Source organism: Notothenia rossii (genome assembly GCF_949606895.1).
Source record: "Notothenia rossii genome assembly, chromosome: 2".
Classification (NCBI taxonomy): Eukaryota; Metazoa; Chordata; class Actinopteri; order Perciformes; family Nototheniidae; genus Notothenia; species Notothenia rossii.
In genome coordinates, this window is record NC_136904.1 from 24388286 (window position 1) to 24410508 (window position 22223).

The 22223-nt window shown below is 42.8% G+C and overlaps 1 protein-coding gene across 13 annotated transcripts in view; it reads right to left on the reverse strand.

The window, feature by feature from the left end:
• The window catches only part of baz2ba (bromodomain adjacent to zinc finger domain, 2Ba), a 65720-nt gene that overhangs the window by 8711 nt on the left and 34786 nt on the right, over positions 1–22223 (reverse strand). For 2 of the 13 annotated variants that reach the window (XM_079667135.1, XM_079667124.1), the window contains exons 3-26: positions 20426–20605; positions 16399–16587; positions 16139–16300; positions 15405–15601; positions 15081–15293; positions 14374–14931; positions 11815–12565; positions 11221–11490; positions 10467–10527; positions 10217–10325; positions 9269–9370; positions 8478–8697; positions 7889–7981; positions 7145–7206; positions 6803–6868; positions 6073–6138; positions 5764–5808; positions 5291–5323; positions 3348–3413; positions 2613–2753; positions 1823–2077; positions 999–1222; positions 485–559; positions 175–406 (exon numbers count right to left, since the gene is read on the reverse strand). In XM_079667135.1, coding sequence (XP_079523261.1) covers positions 175–406; positions 485–559; positions 999–1222; positions 1823–2077; positions 2613–2753; positions 3348–3413; positions 5291–5323; positions 5764–5808; positions 6073–6138; positions 6803–6868; positions 7145–7206; positions 7889–7981; positions 8478–8697; positions 9269–9370; positions 10217–10325; positions 10467–10527; positions 11221–11490; positions 11815–12565; positions 14374–14931; positions 15081–15293; positions 15405–15601; positions 16139–16300; positions 16399–16587; positions 20426–20603 — 4368 coding nt within the window. In that variant the 5' untranslated portion in view covers positions 20604–20605. The remainder of the gene's footprint in view (positions 1–174; positions 407–484; positions 560–998; positions 1223–1822; positions 2078–2612; positions 2754–3347; positions 3414–5290; positions 5324–5763; positions 5809–6072; positions 6139–6802; positions 6869–7144; positions 7207–7888; positions 7982–8477; positions 8698–9268; positions 9371–10216; positions 10326–10466; positions 10528–11220; positions 11491–11814; positions 12566–14373; positions 14932–15080; positions 15294–15404; positions 15602–16138; positions 16301–16398; positions 16588–20425; positions 20606–22223) is intronic. The other 11 variants (XM_079667126.1, XM_079667129.1, XM_079667127.1 and 8 more) reach the window with 8 other exon arrangements.

Consider the following 22223-nt stretch of genomic DNA (forward strand, 5'->3'; position numbering starts at 1 on the left):
AAAACCAAAATAATAATGCTTATAGTAAAAAAATTGCATTTTTAACTTTGTTGATTGTGTGTCTCTTTTTAATGTCTCATAATGATGTTGAAAATGATGAAATCTCATGGTTATTATCAATACCGGTATATTGCAACACCCTGGATCCATCAACGTTTTCTTTTTTTTTCTTACCTCATCATAGGTCTCCACTTTTTTCACCTTCTTCAATTCTTCCTCCTCCTCATCCTCATCCTCCTCTGCCTGGTCATCACTGTCATCATCCTCGTCATCCTCATCGTCACTGTCTCCCGCCAGTTTCCTCTTGCGTTTGGTGGCAGAGGATGGCGTGCCAATAGACTGGTTCTCCTCCACGCCCATACTGGCCTCCCTCCTCCCAGTCCGTTTGGCATAAATGGTCCTCAACCTGCACAAACACACACAGGTTGAGATTGATAGTGAAGGGGGATCAAAGCATTGTTTTTTTGGCTGAAAGAAAACGTACTTCTTTAGTTTTCCCTCCATAATGATCTTGTCCTTCCTCATGTTTGCCATCTGGTCCAGGTTCTTTTCAATCTCACTGGAAGGAGAAACACAGTTAGCATTGTTCTTACAGTATGTACAGTATGTTTGTGGTTTTGGTACCATCAAAAAGAATACAGCATATTAAGCCAAATATAATAGCTCTGAGAGGCTGGTTACTATCTACAGACATAGATAAGAGTTTAAAAAGCTGGTACCCTCGGGCATAACATTAATTCTTGCATAATCTCTTCACAAATGAAAGGACTGTAGTGCAAATTACTGCTCCGCACTGCATCAATAAAACACACCATTATAGACTAATGAATAACCTGAGTGTTAGGCCATAGAACATGACACATATATGTGTTCCCTTAGTGGTTGGTGAACAGGAATTTTTTTGGATTCCAGTTTTGGGTTTTAAATGGTGTATATCTGGGGGTGGAGGAAGTGTTGCAGATCACTTTATAACCATAGATTTCAGCTGTTACTCCTACCTGATGACGGCTCTGCTGCAGGCCAGCTCGTTGCCCAGGAAACCCAGGATTGAGGCCTTCTGGGAAGGCTTGTGGGCCTGGAAGGCCTTGGTCTTCAGGCTGAGGGCCAGAGGGGCCAGCTCTGTGTTGGGACAATGAGCCCCCATGTACATCTGCAGCACCTCAGACACATTATCCCTGTTGATGCCAACGTTGGTCAGGTGGTCCCCCAGCATGGTTTTTGTCTTAAGAGAAGGAGAGAGGTCAAGTTCATGAACACTTTCTTGATGCTATTGTATTTTATTATTCTTTCACCACTGTGCAGCAAAACCCTTTGTTACTTTTAAATGCCCTGTATACAAATACTATATATGATAACCGTAAGTTAAATTAATGTCCATGCATGTCAATATGCATTTATTCACAACACAGGAAAACATACTTAAACATTAAATCAAACCACAACAATCCAATACAACCAGATACATCTGTATTTGAAATGTGCTACAGAAAAAATATAAAAAGTAGTCATACTGTAGAATAGCAAAGGAATGAATGAGTGGAGCAATAACCTTTAAGATGTATTGTTGTGGGTACACGGTCTACATGCAAAACATGCTGAGTTTTTTTATATATAAGCAATGTAACATATTTACAAATGTTATCACACATTTGGCATATCATATAACACAATACTTATCAACCAAATGTATCATTAGGCTGTAGAACTATCAGATAGCAATAAGTGCATTTGCATTCTCTGGTGTAATTCTTAAGATGTCTCCACATGTTCAAAATAAGACACAAGTACAATAGATGACTTAATGAACTTCAAACCAGCTCACCCTTTGTCCTGGGGGCAAACCAGGGTCACAGACCGCCAGAGAGAGCAGTTTGACCAGAAGGTCTTGAACCTGGCCCATGCTGTCCCCCACATTGAGCAAGCCTTCCTGTAGCATGCCCAGGGTCGGCACGTCGGAATTCAAATCAAGCCCCAAAACCTTCCCGAAGCCCCGCAGGAACTGCATCAGCATCAGGCAGTCCGACACGGCACGTCCTGGCAGGATGAGTCCAGGAATCCGGGAGAACTCAGGGAGAGGCTGCAGAGAAAAGAGGGTGAAGTTGAGATTGTTGTGAATTTGGACTACAAAAAAATATGATTTTAATAGCTATGGGAAAATGGGAGGAGCTATGATTACATCCCACATCTGTTAACTGATATCAAGATGGTGCTTTCCAATTTAGAGCCACGGCTGCTTATTTTCTACATTATGCAGTACTCTCCTTTTACCACTTGGGGGCACACACGTCCACACATAAAAATGCCCACTTCCATGTGGTCATATCGTAAGTACTGACCCTCAGAAAATGTTTAAGATACTATAATAATAATAATAATAATAATAATAATAATAATAATAATAATAATAATAATAATAATAATAATTGTAATAATAATAATAATAATAATAATAATGATAATAATATTTGTGTGAATGTTTCAGTCTTTCTGCCTAAGTCAATGCATTTAACAGCACTTAAAAGAGGAAAGGAATGACACTGTAAGTATATCAAAGTGTGTATAGACTATCCACTCACACCAAAAGCACTGTCCGGATGATCTCAACTACCTACCTTATGATCAGACAGACACATATCTTCATTTGGCTTCTTCAGTTCTCTCGCTATCTCCAGTTCCAGCCTCCGTTGCTCCAGTTTACGCTCTTTGTTCAAGCGCTTCTCATCCCTTTTCTCCTGCCGCAATCGCTCACGCTCCTGGAGTGTCCAAAATTCAAGAGAGTATTAAGGAAGCAAAGTGTGCATATGCAATTCTGTGTGTGTGTGTGTGTGTGTGTGTGTGTGTGTGTGTGTGTGTGTGTGTGTGTGTGTGTGTGTGTGTGGCTGTGTGGCTGTGTGTGTGTGTGTGTGTGTGTGTGTGTGTGTGTGTGTGTGTGTGTGTGTGTGTGTGTGTGTGTGTGTGTGTGTGTGTGTGTGTGTGGCTGTGTGTGTGTGTGTGTGTGTGTGTGTGTGTGTGTGTGTGTGTGTGTGTGTGTGTGTGTGTGTGTGTGTGTGTGTGTGTGTGTGTGTGTGTGTGTGTGTGAGAGAGAGAAAATAGACAAGAAGGTTTACTTGACTTTGCTGAGCAGTATTAGAATTCAGCCTAATGCTGCTGTGCATTCAAAAGAAAAGTGCTTGAGGGCCAGAATCTTTTGACTTGGTAAGTGTGTAAAAAAAAAATGAATGGAGCGAAAGAGTGCACAAAAAGGAGAGAAAGCGGGAATCTATCCAGGGAATAATGACTTAGGCTCTTTTGTATGGAGTGGACTGTGTGTGTGTATGTCTGCATTTATTTGTGTGCATATGGGCTACCTCTGCTTTCTTGCGAGCCTCAACAGCCTTCATCAGCATTACATGTTGCCTCCTCCTCTCCCTCTCCTAGAGTGGCAAAAACACAGGCACATTAACAAGCACACATTGCACATACAGCACTCAAGGTCGACTAAATCTAGTATGCATTCATGTAAAATTGTGATGCACGGAATTCAATTGAGGCACCATACTGGAACAAACACAAAACGATGCTTCACATGTATGCACTTTCACATGTATGGTTGAAGCACAAGTGAAGAGTACAGTATTACGATGACAACCAAAAAAGCAACACAAAGAATGCGATACAAAGTAGATGTGATGACAGGCTCAAAAAAGAGAAGCAGCTGGAGTCGGTGGCGGCGCCTCTAAACTAAAGCTGACACAACAAAAGCAGCAAAATGCTGATTGCCAGACGTCATCTGACGTGCCACTTTGGTATGATCAAAATAATACATTTTATTACATGAGTCAATGAAAATGTTTTATTGACATATCATCTTCACAATGTTTAGTGAGGGGACGACATTTAGAATTGGTTGGTAAAGACTAGCCACGATCAGAGCAGCTCTACTTCAGTGATTTTGGCAGCGTGAGTATTAGCACAATGTGCGACTGCAGAGGATGTCTATGTTGTTCTTTGGTGCATGATACACAGTCTACTGCGAAAAGGGCACAAGAATCACCGGTGACTGACTATCATTTTATTTGATCTCTTTAGGTTTCCCGCTCCACCGTATCAGGCTGTAACTCCCTCTGTGATCCACCAGAAAGACACAATTGCCACTATTAGGGCTTGCCAAGGACATTTCCAGCACATAGTGAGTAAAATGGGGCTTTGTGTTAGGGATTGTTTAGTCATTGTGATAAACAAAACAGGCTAGATGCCAAACACTCTGCTTCAACAGTTCTGTGTCCTTCTTGGTTTGATTTATCTACAAATGTAAAACTTCAAAAAGGACACAGAGCCTTTGGCATTCTGCTTTTTCTAGCTTTCCAATTGATTAAAACATTGACAATGTTGAGGGATATTATGATATCTGCATGAGACAACCGTAACTACCAGGATTATGTTACGTATCTCAATTTGCTCTGAGTTAAGGCAAAGGGGGTTAATGCAACAATCGGCTCTGAGTCCACGGTGAAACAGATAGGCAGACATTTAGATTCAGCTGTGACTGTGTATGAGTGAGAAGGGCTAACAAGCAGGACAGCCAGGCCAAAATAAAATGCTACACAGAACCATATTTGTCCATATGGTGGATTTATTTATATTGTTTTCTACAATAAGGTCTGTTTTTTAGGCAATGGTTGTTCTGAACCCTCACCAAAGTGGGTGAGGGTTCAGAACAAGGGGGGGGGGGGGGGGGGGATCTTCCTGGAAGTATCTCCACCATAAGGACAACATGGTTCTCAGTAGCTGTTTTCATTCTTTGTGCAGAGTACAGGAACAGTGAATGACAGAGAGGCTGGGATGGGGCGGGTTAAAGTCCAGCACTCTGTGGACTGCAGAACAGATGCACGGACAAACAGACACAAGCTCAATGTCTGGGCCCAAATTGTCAAGCACTCATGGGCAACACAGGCTACTCCAATACAACAGTTAGACAATGTATGTGATGGATGGAAACTCCTCGAGTGCACTTTGAAACTGTGAGTGTGGATTGGCTAGCAGTCTTTGCAATGCATTCTGAGTAGAAGGGGGGAGGAATGGGGGAGGGGGACAGAAGCTGCCTGGCCACCGTGACAGGGTCAGTTGTCCCTCAGGACGAGCAGATGGAGGCAGCATACTGACTCTTTTTCTCTTTTGTTGGTTTTGCTGGAAAGCCATGCAGAAGAATGTAGTATGACAGCAGCCAGTGCTACACTTAATGCATTGCTATGACAACCATAACACAACCAGTTACACGATGCAGGTGTTAGATGTACAAAAATAAACATACCCATACCATATCTAGTCTATGCCTCTCCAACTCCTGGCAGAGAGAGTTGGCAAAATATTATGGAACAGAAATAAAAATCCAATACCAAAAAGCATGTGGCGTTCAATAAAGAGAAATACTGAAGACTTTCATTCAACAGATGTTTGGTAATCAAGCACATTTATATATACACACAAATGCCTTGTATTTAAACGCACACACACACACACACACACACACACACACACACACACACACACACACACACACACACACACACACACACACACACACACACACACACACACACACACACACACACACACACACACACACACACACACACACACACACACACACACACACACACACACACACACACACACACACACACACAGGTCAAATTCCTATTCAAGTCAAGTCTGAGGTAAACGGTTGTATTCAGCAGTAACTATTATGTTTAAGAGGCAGAGCAAGTTGGAGTGAATTCCTACCTGGTGTTTGAGAATCTCCGACTGCTGTCTCCTCAACTCTTTCTCCTTGAAGGCAACCAAGAGAAGATGAGGGGAAAATCAATAGGCTTCCATTGTGCCAATATCAGGAGAATCACTACAGACTGATGGAATTTCAAAGGGCTGCTGTGAGTGTACGGCCAGCTGCTCTCAAGTGGAAAAGGGGCCCACATCGTGGTGCATTTGAGCTGATTAAAGCTATTTTGATTAATAAGAGTCCTTGCCTTGCTTATGTAAGAATCCAATACTGACTGTGATTCTACATCTGATTTATTAAACACGTAAACATACCTTTATACGCTTTTCAGCTTCCATTATTTTGGCAGTGGCAACTTCTTCCTTCTTTCTCCGTTTGGCCTATGAATAAAGATTAAGGTCAAGGATCTCAGAAAAAGACATATATCAATCAGTCTTAGGTGAGGGCTTAGCTGCACTTTAACTGATTGTTTTCAGTTTTCTGCTTTGAGCACAGATTTGATGCTCCTGAATGCCAGTCAAATGTGTAAAACACAGCGAATGAATAATGTATCTCTTTAACACCTAATTGTGAAAATGTTGAAGCCTCCCGTTAAGAGTGGCTTGTCAACCGTGTCAACTCAAAATTGATTTAGTCCTGCTGAAACACTTTGAAGCTCCTACAGTATAATTGTGTGTGCCTGCATATGTGTGGGGATGCATCATTGCATGCGTGTTTGTGAAAAAACAGCCTTTTTTTTGGGTTATCTTCGACCCACTTATGCTAAACTGTAACTGTTGTCTGAAGAAAAAACGACTTTTCTGTCCAATTTAAATAAGGTCTGAAGAGGCAGCAACAGCCATTTTAATATTCAACAGCCGTCAACCAAGACCAATTTAGCATTAGTTCCATGTGGAATTATGCCTAAGAAGACGCAGTTCCCTCCAATGCATGCTGCTGTTCAGTAATGAGCTTTAGGAAGATTAAAACACTATAGACTGAGGGGCTGAAGCTATCCAGGAATGTTCTGCTTAATCAGAGGTGCTGTTGGATCACATTTTGTACCTCCAAAATGTGCTGCGCTCTGATTTCCTTCTCCATCCGAATTTGCTGAATGCGCTTGATCTTTTCCTGTAAAAATAACAACAACAAATAAAAACATAATCTTTTCATATTTTAAACATTGGAAAACATCCTTTAATAAAATCACTAGCCAACCACTCTATTCCAAAGACACAACAATAAGGTCAGTATGAGAAGTAATAATTGAAAAGCAAGCTTTGAAGCATCACAAAATAACCATTCAGCATTTCCTGCGGTGCACACGGAGACTACGTGTGTCAGGACACTTAGATAAGGAGAAAGGGAGGGAAAAGATTTGTCAGCACACACGTAAGGCAAACCCACCTGCTGCTTGAGGATCTTGATCTGCTCTTTCTGCTTCCTTCTCTCCTCTGCTGCCATGATAGCTACAAGAGTCAAGTCAGTGTTGTATTAGTGTCGACAAAAATGACCTTCAAAGCTAGCAGCAGTCATATCTGAGAGAATTACAGTTGCTAAGCTTTATTTTATTTAGGAGATCACAATCTATTTCACCCACAAGAGGCCAAGAAACTCACAACTAAGGTGAGTCAGTGATACAAAGCAAAAACACACAGTAACTGAAAACAACCAGAACACAATTAAATTTAAATTAATTAACATTTTAAAAAAAACTTATTTTGGAGGGATGAAAAACGTAGTATGGTGCATAATGGAAAACATAAAGATGAGTCTAACCAACCTTAATTATACAGTAGTCAAAACACACATAAAGAAACCTATTAAGATTCTGATTATATTTATAGCTTCAACACCATGTATAGGAATACAAAGAAAAAATAATAACTGAAACCAGCAGCATCGCGGATAAGAGATTAGAGTGGAAAAAAGGATTGAAGCCTGTGCTTTGACGTGATGAGAATAAATACAAACATTTACTAACAACAGTAGTATTAGTAGCATCAGTGTCTGCAGAGGCCCTGCTGGACTTCACACTTGGGAAATAGTTTAAAGTGAATGAACTGGCCAACTGAAAACCACCACTATCATCCTTACAGCACTGAGCTCCTGTTAACAACAAACACAAAACAAATGGTTGTTGAGGAATACCTTGTTGTTTCCGAGCTTCTTTGGCTGCACGCGCCATTGCCTGCTTTTCCATTTTTCTCATCATTTTCATCTGGGCAGCCTGTCGCGCTATTTCTGCAGAAAGGGGTAAAAGTCATTGTCGGTTCAAAGTTACAGGAGAAGACTGCTGTAGCCTGACATGGCACATTTGACCAAATCTTTTTTTGGCTTTTGTGGAAAAGACAAAATAAGGGGCAGAGAGCTTTTTTTCTGTGTGTTAATGTGTGCACCTAAAAATACTGAAATATACATTCAAATATGTTTTTGAAGGAGTGTTGGTGCCAAAAATAATGCACTAATATTATTATCAAAGCCAAATAAAATGCACAGTAACATCACAAAGAAATGATTAAAATGGTGATTAATTCGCAAAAAAAGTATTTGTTTTACTTTAATTTAAATAGATGCATATAACAAACATCCATCACCAAAAAAAGGATTTCTACAGAAACAAAATAACAATTCCAAACAGTAACCCCTAACTCTTGCTATCAGAATAATGGCTGCTTGATTAATGGCACATACGCTTGCACACGACAAACATATTTCAGGGCTCATTTCCTGTGCTAACCTTGAGCCTCTAGTTTGCGCAGCAGTTTGACCTCACTGGGACTGGGGCCCTCAGGGACCAGGGGATCGCCCACATTAGGGGGCCGCCCCTTCCTCCGTCGGGACCCTTTGCCACCTTCGCCCCTTGGCTGGCGCTCTGTAGAAGGGCGACTTCTACGACCTTCCATCGCCAAAATGTGAGGAATGACTTCCTCCTCATTCAGACGGCTCCACTGTAAACCCTGCAGAGGAAAGAGCAGCGTTGGAGAGATTGAGGGGGGGGGGGTGTTAAACAGTGAATGACATGTTGACATACATAAATGAATGTGACTAAAGGGCAATTTAATTGTTAGCTAAATAGACATTTAATCTGGGTTTATTCAACAGTGGTGGATAGATGAGATAAATAATATATCTAAATATAATTCCTGATACAATCTGGCTAAACAATGCATTTCATAAGAAGCACTCATTTACTGTGCTGTCATATATCATCTCTGGCCCCTCAGAACTGTATGTTTTTTTTTCTGCTTCCAATAATTTGCACATCCAATTTCTAATTCTATTTCTTCTCTCTATATCACAGAATAAGTAATGGAATGTAAATGATTGGTCACCTGTGGAAGTAATATCAGCTGATTATAACATTTAACCCATGCACAGTGAATGGTCTATGAACTAGGACTACTGAGGCTTTTGGTTGATTCCTATTCATGCCCTGACAGCCACTGCTGAATGATGCTTTGCCTGCCGCTAGATGAAAAGATGAACAGGGATCAGGAAGAGAGAGAAATAGAGATGAAAGGCAGTCACCTGGGGTCCTTCTCTGGCTTCATAGAAGTCACCAACCCTTATCTTTGCACTGAAGCTAAAATTATCGCGCGTGATGCCACTTATTCCATTTCTGGATAGATACTACAAAAGAGAAAATAATAACGGCGTTGGTTTAGGCAGGGAAAAAAAACTGTGAAATTAATGTGACATTGAAAAGCAACTGGGAGCACGAGATTGGAGGGAGTCTAAGGTTACACTGTGCGTCTGTGCACTGCTACTAATCATTATAAAAGCCATGGGGACAAAAAAAGAGCAAATGCTCTTAGGAGAGAAACGGTTCTGACCTTGGGGTGCACAATTCAAGCCCTTTCGTATTTATCTGAGGCTTTTTACTGCCTACTGACTGACACGCAGTGTTCCTGAGTACACACTTTTCTCTTTGCACTTCTACACTCAGAGGCAGTTCTGTCAATTAGCTATGAGCTTTTGATGAAGCAAATAAAGAAGATCATAGATTATAAATGTACTGTCAAATGGGGCTTAATCTGTGCAACCCAAAACTAACCATTCATCTTTTTTAGGGAAGGAGAGGTGGGAGAAACTGGCTGAAGGAGGAAATCAAAGAATACAATCTCACACTATGAGGGTCACAGGAAGCAGGGGAGGAGTGTGGGTGAGGAGCAGCGATAGAATAGGTCATATACAACAAATCCAGATAAAGAGCATTTCTTTTGAGCGATGTGGATGAGCAGTATATCCTTTTATTTATCCAGGACTTCTTTACTTTAACTTCATATGTTTGTGTAAATATTTATTTGATTCTAAAAAGATGCAACTGTCAGAACACTTTTCTGATTCAACATGTTATAATTAATCATAAAAGTCCCACTTTAATCCCTGTTAAAGAATGAACTGCTGATCTGTATGGCTCAAATGATGTGCTCCTGTATCCTGAATGTAGACTACAGAAAGCAGACTACAGCGTACCTTCATCACATCTGGGTACTGCCTTATTTTCTTGCCGCACGGTGCGTAGTAGGCCACCTCACCATGCGGCCGCCCAGTCACTGATTTGATTCTTGTTTCTCTTCGCCACCTGGGTTTTAAAGAATGAGAAAAATACCACTGTTGTTCAGAAAAAACAGCATGCCACACGTTTGTGATCACTAACAGGTGTGAGCACTTTGAAGTGAACCGGTTCATAAGAGCTTTCCTTCTCTCAGCCTCTTGTACATACCCCAACTCCAGAGGTATCATCAACTCCTTCTCATCCATCACCCTCTTCCTCTTCCCTAATCCTGTGGAGAGACACAGTTCAGCCATCAATTTGACAGCACAACTGGAAATCTCACACACATACAACGCAGCAGTCAAATACCTTTACCTGTAATCATACCTGGCAGGGAACCAAGATCACGTGTTTGCATTTACTAGCAGCATTTCACCACAAAGCTTAAAACGTACACACAATTCTCTAGGCTGCCATTTTTAAACGATAAACCTAAAATGACAAGCCCGAAATGCACAGAAACACAGAAATACATTTACATCGCTTGTTGTCTGATGAAAGGGTTACATTGAAGAACAGCACCAGAGAACATAACAACTATTTACAACAGAGGGAAGACTAATATCTGCCTTCCTGGCAAGCTACCCATGTCTTATTTCCTGGGAAAACCACTTGGCATTCAAAGACAGCAGGAGTCAACCGTGTTGCTTTGCCAAACAAGTTGTCTGGGCTCTTGGGCATGCAGCTACATGACCTGAGATCTGCAGTTAGTCCATGACTACCAACAGCCTTCTTCCTGCCTACCTAAAAGTAACAATCCCTCTTCACAGTCACCTGAGGATGAAGCGCTGTTCTCATGCCTTTAAATAAAGTGTTTTGGTTTGGTTGTTTTGTTTTGTTTGTTTTTTACTGATATAACACCACAAACACCCTTGATGACTAATTGTTTAACTTTCTACGTATAGCTTTAAAAACACATTACCTAGAGGTGGGGCTAAGCTGTATGAGGAAGAGCCTGGAGAGCTGTGATAGGCCAAGGCACTGGAGCTGCCGGTAACAATGGAGGGAGACTTGATGACCTGGAGGTTGAGCGGGGAGCAGCTGGTGGCAGTGTGATTGGTTGAGGTGTTCAGTAGTTCTGTGCCTTTGGTTAGCCTGCGAGCGCTCATCTCCTTCTTAGATGATCCAGATGGAAACTTCAACTCCTTCACTTTCTTGCCAGAGATGTCGCTGTCTGAGTTGCTGTCGGATTCTGAAATGGGAGTCAAGGACACAAAAAGGGATAAGGATCGATTCTTTTCATGCAGAAAACGAGAACATTAAGTAGCTCCAGCCTCTCAGATGTGAGGATTTGCAACTTGTTCTCGTCTTTCTGATATTTGAACTCTTGGTTTGATATATTACGCTTTTCAATGACATCTCCTTGAGATTTGGGAAATTGTGCTTTCCATTTTCAGAACGTTTGACTTATTGAGAAAATAAAGAATTTGAAGTTGCAGAAATGATCTCAGTGTTTGAAGGGTCAGCTCATTATTACATTGTGAAAATGGTATCCCTGAATATCGAACTAACTAACCTGAGAGACTATCATCCGAGTCTTCGTCATCCTCCTCTTCAAGGTCGTCATCCTCGTCGTCATCATCATCATCTACCGAGTCGTCAGATTCCTTGTTAGCCGGGAGACCAGCTGTGGGGTTACAAGTCCCAGGGATCCCCATTCCGGGAATTCCCACTCCAGGGATACTCACTCCGGGGATTCCGATCCCGGGCTCTCCTCCACGAAACAAATCTACCAGAGACTGCACCAGATGGTTCTGAGAGAAGCCCTTCCAGGCAGCTAGCGGGTCTGGGGGCCCCAGTCCCTGTCCCTGTCCCAGCACTGGGGTCTGTCCCTTGCCCCTGGAGGTTTTGTTCTTTCTGGATCCATGGCCTGTGGCATGGGGTGAGGTAGTGAAGGCCTGTGTCGGGGGTCCGGCCTGGGCCCCTCCGTGGGTCCTGCTCGCCCCTGTGCTCAGATTGACAGGCATCGACCCAGGATCGGAGTCGCACTGAGGGAACTTGCCTTGGGAGGCAGATTCTTTGCGAGGTTTGGTGATGAGGGCCAAAGGTGTGTCCTGAGTGATGCTTTGGATGACTCCATTGGGGTGGTGGGGTTCAGGGAGCCCCAGCAGGGCGCTGGAGAGGAAGAGGTTGGAGTGATTGTTCTGAGGAGGCGGAGCGAGTGGCAATGGCGATGAAGACAGAGATGTCCTCTTGGGAGACTTGTTTGGCCCCTGCTGCTGCTTCTTACGCTCAGCTGGGAACGTCTGCCCTTGGGACATGAGAGTCTGGGAAGAGAGGAGGAGTAGAGAGGGAGACAACAAGGAGAGGCAGGGAGTCGGGGGGAGGGAGGGAGAGGGAAAGGCAGAGAAGGTGGAACAAAGAAAGTTCGGGAAAAAAATGAGAAAAGAAATGGGACAAAGTGGAGTTGCTCTAGCTGTCAGTTTGCATCACTGTTGATTGTTTGAGCAGGTGACAAAACTACAATGCTGAACACTGGTACAGTTAGCGCAGTCTAAGCCTCTTTCTGGGAAACAAAAAGAACACAAATGCAATAACCAGAGGCATTGTACTCAAGTTCACAGAAAAGAGACTCGGAGTATCTCTCTAGAATTGTAATTACTTGTCTGCACATTGGAAAAGCTCCATCATCATTATCATCATCATGCAGCTGGGCATGTTTGCCTTTTTTACACTCATGATAAGTTTGGTTCAATCTGTGTTTAAGCAAAGGCAGGTTAGACTTTAGTGTTGCACTTTCAACTGGATGTGATATGAAGTGAAACAAATCCATTTCACAGACCATGAAATACAGTAACCGTTCTGAAACCACAGGGGGAATTTAGCTTGTTGTAAACTTCTCTATACTGGTAAAACAGGAAAGGGGAAATTATTTTCAAAGCTGATCTTAAAAGGTTTAGCTTATTGATTACTGGGCTACCATTCATATTTCATCTGAAGAAAGGGAATTTTTGCAAAGGCATGAAAAATGTCAATATTTATATAATTTCTTCTGAACCAATGAAAAATGTCAATTATACAGCGGCATATGTGCAGAGACAAAGTGTGCTTCAGAATGGATATGAAAGTAAAATCATTAACCATTTCATCAGCAGGCTTACAGTAACTCTGCAAGCAACGTGCAAAACCACTAATTCAGTCAGAAGATCGTAAAGCTTAATGAGCTATATTTTGAAGGAAAGTAAGGTCTTGAGACAACATATTTGCCCTGTAGCAGCTTTAAGGTTAAAGCAGCTGCTTATAAAGTACATTTGACACAAAGTAACTAAGACACTAGTAAGATGTTGACCCACAAACATTGATAAAACTGAACATAAAAAGTACAGTACACAATTTAAAGTAAGAGCTCAATTAATTTGTGAAGATACAATGCCACATGAAGGTTTTGAACATTGCTAGTGTCAATTACACATAAGTGATTACCCATCCGTAAACATATTGTTATAACAACAGAACACAAAGACAAAACACTCCCTTATTCAAAAGGACTCAAGAGTTTTATACCAAATGTATAAATAGAAATAACTAAATGTCCATTTCTTTTTCTATATCCCCAGTTAACTCCAAAAAGCACTGCTTCTTAAATCAATAATACAAAACAAAGAGTCTCTCTCTGATGTCCAACTACAGTTGTTAAGAGTTGCTTAAGTCCATGTTATACTTGTAAAGAGGCCCTTTGGAACATGGCAGCCTCTGATACAAAGTGTTATCCCTAATGAATGGGAAGCTGCAATAGTTTCAAAATTATAATAATGAGTTATGATTACATTTTTAAATTCACAAGCAGCAGTTCTGCTAGATGCTTGGATATTGTGACGAGTACATTTTGTAAATGGCCACCAAATGTAAAGAAGTGCTGGTTATGGTGTAGTAATAATGAGTGTTTCTGCACGCCCAGCTCCATTGAACAAACTCATTACTCTCATTTATTTTGCAACAAGTTGTTGACTTCAGCTGACTCTATACTCATATATAAAGGACTCGCAGCACATTGTGTATATGCAAATGTACAGTATGGTATATGTAAGTGGATATGAAAAGGTATTATTTAGCTGCTTTTATCACTTTGGCTTACCTGTTTAAGCCTGAACTCATTGATGTGCGTGAGGGAGGTCTCCAGCTGTTTCCTTTGTTTGCTGGATTTCGCAGAGCCAGAAGCAGATCTTCGAGGTGGCTTCAGCGAGGACTTCCGGGAGCCTGTTACGCATGAGGTCGAACCAAAACCAAAAGATTTTGGGGAGGTAGAAAGGGGAAGTGTGGAGCGGGGTGGAGAGGGGACGGAGAGAGGCTTAGGGGAGGAGCAGAGGGAGAGGGGCAGGTGCTGGGGGGAGGAGGAGGGCAGCAGTTTGGGAGGTTTGGGAGACGTGGTGAGGGCTATGGGGGAGGAAGATGGAGAAGACTCCCTACGGGGATGAGAGAGGAGAGCCAGGGGCTTAGAGCTGGCAGTCAGGCCAGTGGACTGGATCACACTGAAGTGCTGCTGTGGCCCCTCAGTGCGGGACCTGTGGAGGGCCAGCGGCGAGGTTTGGGAGAGGGCCGGGGGGGAGGCAGAGCAGGGTAAGGACACGAGGTTTGGTGGGTGGGGCTCCCTAGAGAGGAGCCGTTCAGTCTTTCCAGTGCTTGGTATCAAAACCTGGGGAGAAAATGAAAAAAAGAACTTTAATAATGAGGAAAGCTTCATGGTAGGATTATTTAATGTAGCATATGAAACTTTAAACTTGCTCGTCTGTTATTATTGAATAAAATACATTTAACTCTAGAGTATCTAAGGGCGTACTTTACCTTTGTTTTCTTCTTTGTCCGCTTCTCAGTGTCTGATAATTCACTCTGTTTGTCCTCTTCTTCGTCATCCTCATCGTCATCATCGTCATCTTCATCATCCTCTGCCAGATCTTCGAGGTCACTGCTGAGGGACCCGTCACTCGAGCTGTCTGAGGATGAGCCTGACTCGCTGTTGCTTGCCACGCCAGTGTCTGTGGGTTTCTTGCGCGGCTTCTGATTTGAGAGCAAAGCAATGCAAGAATCAGCTTGACTGTATAATGGATCACTTTTCCATTTCATTTGTCTCCTCCTTTTTTGAGCAGCAAACAAAATCACAGTACTGACCTTCTCTTTAGTTTTGTGGATGGGCTTTTCCACCAACTCTGCAGGTTTGCTCTGAGGGCTGCTACGGTGACTGTTAGATGGGTTTGAATTTTTGGTTGGCTTGGATGATGCCTGGACAGGAGCTGGACTCGCAGAAAAGCTCCCTGATTGTGTTGTGGGAGGACAGACCCCGCTGCCATTCACTGCTCCATTCACCCCTGGAAAGCAGATCTAGCGTATTACTAATCCGCTCCGTCTTTTCTGGGAACTTTGCTACACGGGATAATGAAATATGTGGAACTAACTGCGGCACGGAATAAGGCTAATAAAAGTATTGATTTATACGTGTATCTCATCAAACATGCAGGCTGCGCCAGGGCACAAGCCCAACATGACTGGTTTACATAATAAAAGATAAATTAAAAGATACCGTTAAATTAAAACTGCAAGAAACAAAGATTACAAGGGAAGACGGGGGAGAGAAGGGGAGAGAGGGGGGGAGAGAGAGAGAGAGAATCACTAAGTGAGGACTGAATGTCATTAAATCTGCCTGGAAAAGGAGCAAATCTCAACATAGGACAAAGCAGAAGAAGACACATAGATATAGATTGTTGGAAAGAAGAGACAGAAAATGCCATTACCTCTTAGGAAAGTAATCAATTAATTACAACTACTCTCCTCTTATAATGCTATTAAAATAACCTAATTTCTGCAATGCAACCGTGAGGATCGATGTCTCCTGAGTAGTGCCATACCTTTAGGGGGAGCGTGGCTATTCTTGGTGGGCATCCTGATCTGAACAGGACTGACGATGTGGTTGGGCTGAATGTGAGGGCTGTAGAAAGGAGGGAAGCCGATGAAAGAGGGGAGAAAGGCAGCGGCTCCCCGTCCATGCGCTTCAGCAGCTCGCCACCAATCTGTAGAAGAAAGAGGAGAGGAGAGAAGATAAGAGAATTAAAGAGGCATTCACATTTAGCCAGACGCTGTCCCAAAAATGTAAAAGTCCCCTTGTTACCAGAGAGGGCTCCGAGCTGGGGGTGGGCGGCCAGAGCAGCTGACATGCCCAGGGACCCCAGGCCCCCGAACTCAGGCCGGCCGGCTCCGGCACTGTAGAGGGCCCCGAAGGCTGGGTGGTTGACCAGAGGGAAGGCACTTGACAATGTGGAGCCAAGGAATGGCTGCTCTCCTACTCCGAACATACGGCCTGTGATACAAGCAAACCAAGCAGGACGTCTTCAAATGCTTTCAAATCAAATGCAATTATTTATAACACCAATGAAACACAAGCAACACATCTAGATATGTTCTCAACGTATGACAATCTCCTCAGCGTTGAGAAAACAGAAAGTTATTTTGCTTGAAGAACTCTGACATTTCAACCTTTCCATCACATTTTCAACCAATGAAAATAAGACCTGCTTCTTTGACAGTAATAGGATTCACAATTGTTTACACTAAGAGTGTTGGAGTTTTATTGATATAGTCTCACATTTTCTTGTTAGTATTTAATAGCTTTTTGTTGTTTGAAGCTACTGTTTCAGTTTTTCATACTGACTAAACAGTCCTATATCTTGAGATTAGAAGATGAATTCCATACAGCAGGTGAGTTTGCTTTGAACTATAGTTTCTAAATATAATCACGTCTGACTTTTATTATTTGTACATATTTAAAATATATTTTCTTCAATTAAGTGCAACTATGACTTTATTGTGCAGCTGCTATGACAGTTGTTTATTGCACCTTTAACACATTGCCCTACTGTTGGTATTGTTTATGTTTATTTATGTAGACCGAAGACATTGTTCTCAAATTACCTTGCAGAGCTCTTTTCATGTAGAACAGACAGGATGTAAAAACTCAATTCTGAAGTTGTCGCTTCTAATCCATCTGACTATAGTAGAATTAAATGCAGAGCGACCGTCTTCTATTTATGTAAGAATTAACATCAGGTTCAGCTTTTTAGTGAGTGCACACTGCACCTAATTTTAAAGGGCAGCCGTGCTGTTTCTAAAAATGACTGACTGACTTGTGCTTCAGCAACGGCATGACGCTTATGTCTATACAGTAAAACATTCACATTCAAATGACAGTATTTTCTCAAATCCAATTTCAGCACGTAACTATTTGTTTCAGGATATTCATTCAGTTTACACTGGGTCAGAATGAGCTGCGCTGTAGCAAAGACTAGATTTTGTTGCTGAGAAAAAGAAGTGTGTGTATATGATTTAAAAAGCTAACCTCTTTCTATCCTTTTGGCATTCAATTTCAACAAAGAAGAATACTTCATCAACATCATCATCGTCTAGCATTTTCCTGAGCACAATCATTTCTGGCAGGGGCGACTGCCACGTATTACCTCCTCCCAGAGTCAGATGCAATTTGGTGTGGGCATATTTCATGCAAATTCAATTTCTATTTCAGAAAAGGAGAGCAAGCCTGCTTGATGTCTCCGCGTAAGCCAGGTAATACACATGCACAAAAAAGTGATGACTGAAGAAAAGAAAAGTGTTGTGCACAGTGTAGGTGGAAATGTCAAACTACTATACACTTGCATACACCACAGAAATGTAAAACAGAGTGGCACGGGAGCCCAGTGTTTTCTGAACTAATGCAGTCTGGGATGTAATTATCCAGAGGGAGCCTTTACAGGGTGAGGACGGTTATGTATGCCCTGTACCAAAACACAGAGGAAGACCGTTAATGAACACAACTCTGCAGATGCATCTCAGAGACTATTTTGAAATGAGAATCAAACTGTTTGTGGTTATGTGGCGAGAAACAAAACCTTACCAGCAGTGTGACGTATGAGCGTAGAGCCTTTTGTGTTGGCTCCAAGGCCCCCTCGCTGCCACAAGACAGCAAAATGTGCCTTTTGAATGTCATTAGAATATGCTGAATATGTAGAGCCCGCCTTGCCAGCGTCAGCTAGCGGATACGAAGATAAACGACTGCAATGCAACCTCTAGAAAGGCCAGCCACAGCATTCACTTATGCCTGGGGTGCCCACCTCTCCCCCACACACCCCTTTCCTTTCCAGGCATCTGCAAACGCCTTTTCAATATTAATGCAGGCTTCCAGAAGGCGAATAATTAAATCTAAAAAGTTGAAGCGAGAGAGAAGCACAGGAAAGCATACCTAGGATTACCTACTCTCTCTTCCTCACTCTGTGTCTGTCTCTCCCCCCTCGCCCTCGTTCTCATTCTGTTTCAATCCTTCCTCCACTCTGACAAACTGCACCGCCTGCTTTTTTCATGTTTGGATGCTGCCGAAGGGGGATTAATTTGTTGTTTGTTGCAGTCAATCACATTTCCACAGACAGATTTAAGTTAATTGCATCCGTGAGTTGATCCCAGAAGAAGAGAGCGCTACAAGCACCGATCAGCTTTTATTCTCCAAGTGATATCCTCATCAATGACACACACACACACACACACACACACACACACACACACACACACACACACACACACACACACACACACACACACACACACACACACACACACACACACACACACACACACACACACACACACACACACACACACACACACACACACACACACACACACACACACACACACACACACACACACACACACACACACACACACACTATCTGAACTACATATACATATATATATATATGTTTGCGTTTCAGCCCACACAAGGAACAAGGTATTAAAAGGAAAATAATTGTCTTCCTTAATACCTATGGAATGCATCTGAAGTTCCCAACTAACTGCCTGCCTTCAGCATTTCATTTGACGTTGAGTCAAAAATCGCTTATCTAGAAAATCTGAGCACACGTAATGGCACAGAGGGATAAGAGGGATGTATAATGCATAAGGATGAGATGCTCCTAATGGCTTCTTCTTTGGGGCAACACTGAGGAGATGGAGGACAAAACAAGGGGCTTTATTTTGCTCTCTTATTCCTACTCTTCTCGTAACAGACTGAAAACACAACAATCACAAAGAATATGCTATCCCCTGCTCAGTGCAATCTTGGTGTATGTGTGTGTATGTCTCCCTCTCTCTCTGTGTGTGTGTGTGTGTGTGTGTGTGTGTGTGTGTGTGTGTGTGTGTGTGTGTGTGTGTGTGTGTGTGTGTGTGTGTGTGTGTGTGTGTGTGTGTGTGTGTGTGTGTGTGTGTGTGTGGTAGGCTTATGAAAAAACAGCAAGACATTAAGAAATGAGGAGAAAGAGAGCATGAGCAAATGATTCACTCGCTCTCACAAGGGAGATCTGAAAAGCACACAGAGATACAAACATACACACAACTCTACACACTCCTCTTTGCCTAATGGCTTTGACCAATACATAGAAAAGAGGCTGGAGGCTGGACAGGGCTGACTAGACACTGAGTGGCTGACAAATGTTAAATCATGCAGGCAGAAGGTCTCTCTGTCTCTCTTTCTCTCTCTCTTTCACACACACACACACACACACACACACACACACACACACACACACACACACACACACACACACACACACACACACACACACACACACACACACACACACACACACACACACACACACACACACACACACACACACACACACACACACACACACACACACACACACACACACACACACACACACACACACACACACACACGCCCAGTGTCGTGCTGAGCCTGACTCTGAGACAGCTGGAGCCAGAGAGCTGAAGGTTGTCAGGAGACATGGCGAAGCATGTGTGTGTTTCTCACACAAAAGAGCCCCCTAATTGTTTGGGATTCATTAATGCAGCAGCTTTTCGATTGCAACCCAAGCTGTCAGGGAAAACAATCCTTGTAGCTGGGAGAGAGGTGTATTCACACAAAATAACTGTATAATTAATACTGCAGGAAACTCATTTTCATGGTAAAGAAATCAAGAGGAGTCTGAATGCTATCGAGACATGAAGGGGACCATATTTGGCAGGATTTTTTTTATACAGTCTTCAGTGTGTGCTGGTATTTATTTCCTTCGGAACATGTGGTTTTGGAGAGACAGAAGATTGACAGAGGGAGAAAAAGTGTTTCTTACCAGAGGTGGTGAGGGTGGATCCCAGTGGCGAGGGGCTCGGGGCCAGGCTGCTCTTAGAGTGGGGAGCAGGGGATGATGACGAGGAGGAGGAGGAGGAGGAGGAAGAGGCCGCAGGGGAGGAGGTGCGAGCAGCAGACAGGGTGGGCGCAGGGGAGGCCAGCCGCTCTCCAGACTCCATATCTGTCAAACACAATCCAATCAGCGGGGTTACAATAGCAAAGCACACCCAGCCCAACACTGGCAAATACACACACACAAATGCACAGTGTCACACCTACACAACATGTTCTGGCAAGCGCACGCACACACATCTCCTGACACTTTTCCTTTCACATCTCACTTCCCCTGAACAATATTTCTATTTAGCCATGCTCACTGGCTCCCAGCCTCCATTGATTCTATAAGAGGTAGGACGGAGGATGACGTCTTTAAGAACTGGAACACAAAACTACTTTTACATTTTCATACAGGGAAATGCCAGTGTAGCAACCAGACATGAACTTCTACAAAGAACTACAACCCAATTCACATTTCCAACTTTGAAGTGAGACGTTAGAAAAGACAACACATATTTGTCATTCTCTCAGACACACAGAGGGACAACAAACACACACATCTATATTTGACAACCAGGGTCCCTTTAGTCGTCCTTCATGAAAAATAATGATATCTAAATGTAAGAGCTCTTTGAGGCCTTTAAAGACGGCATTGTGCCTCGAGTCCTTTCAGTTTCATCTGTATCTAAATGGACTTGATGGGTGCATTAACACTAGCTTTTCATCATCACTTTCACAAAGTCAATGTGTCAGCCATTATCAACCCACCAATAACATTTGACCATTCTGAATCCAAATATTTTACTTACATTATTCAACTTTAATCCCTTTTTCGCTTACAACTGAACCGATTGTGCGCACACAGCTGCCAGATAGTTACAAAACAGTTTCATAACACACACATTTGTACACGCATGAACGCAGACTTACACATTTCAACCCCTGCTGCAGAGAGACACACAGAAAATCACCTCCCCTGTCTATCACATCAACCTCACTCTTCTTTCTCTCTTCTCCTTTCCATATCCCTCTGCCTGACACTAATCCAGGACTGAAAATCCCCTTCAAAAGCACAGTTTGCAGATTGTGTTTTACAGGCAGGCTTTGTTATTGTGTCATTACACATAAACAGTCTCTGCCTCCATCTCTCTTTCCTTCCCTCTCTCCTGCCACCCTCCCTCCCTCTCTCCTCTGCAGTGGGAGCAGAGCCACTGATTAAATCTCTGAGACAAAAGCTGCTATCCTCTGAATATCAAGTATCAGCCTTTCGCCAGGAGCAACACTGACAAGAGAGAGGGAGAGTGGGAGAGGGAGAGAGGGAGAGCGAGAGGCGCGGATGACAAGAAAACCTGCTGCAGTCCGCGGGGAGGAGGCTGGTGTGCCATCGGACTTGGGCAGCCATGACTGCCGTTGCTGCAGTGAAAAGATGCTGGTTGTGTAATGATGAGCAAGGTCAAAGGTCCTTCGAGTGGCCTCTCATGCGAGGTGACAGGGTGTGGGTTAAAAGGCCACATTATCAGCCTGAACGGAGAATAAATGAACGCTACATATTAGCTACAAGAATACATTTCAGGCTGAGTGAAGACAAAGTGTTTTACCCTAATCTTAACCAAAAAGTGTTACCACATTTTGCTGCATGAATGCTTGTCACACTCTGCGCCTTTACTTTGACTGGCACCCTTTAAATGTCAGGGTGAATAAAAAATGTGGAGAGAAAAAAAGGGATTCTTTCTTTCAGCAGA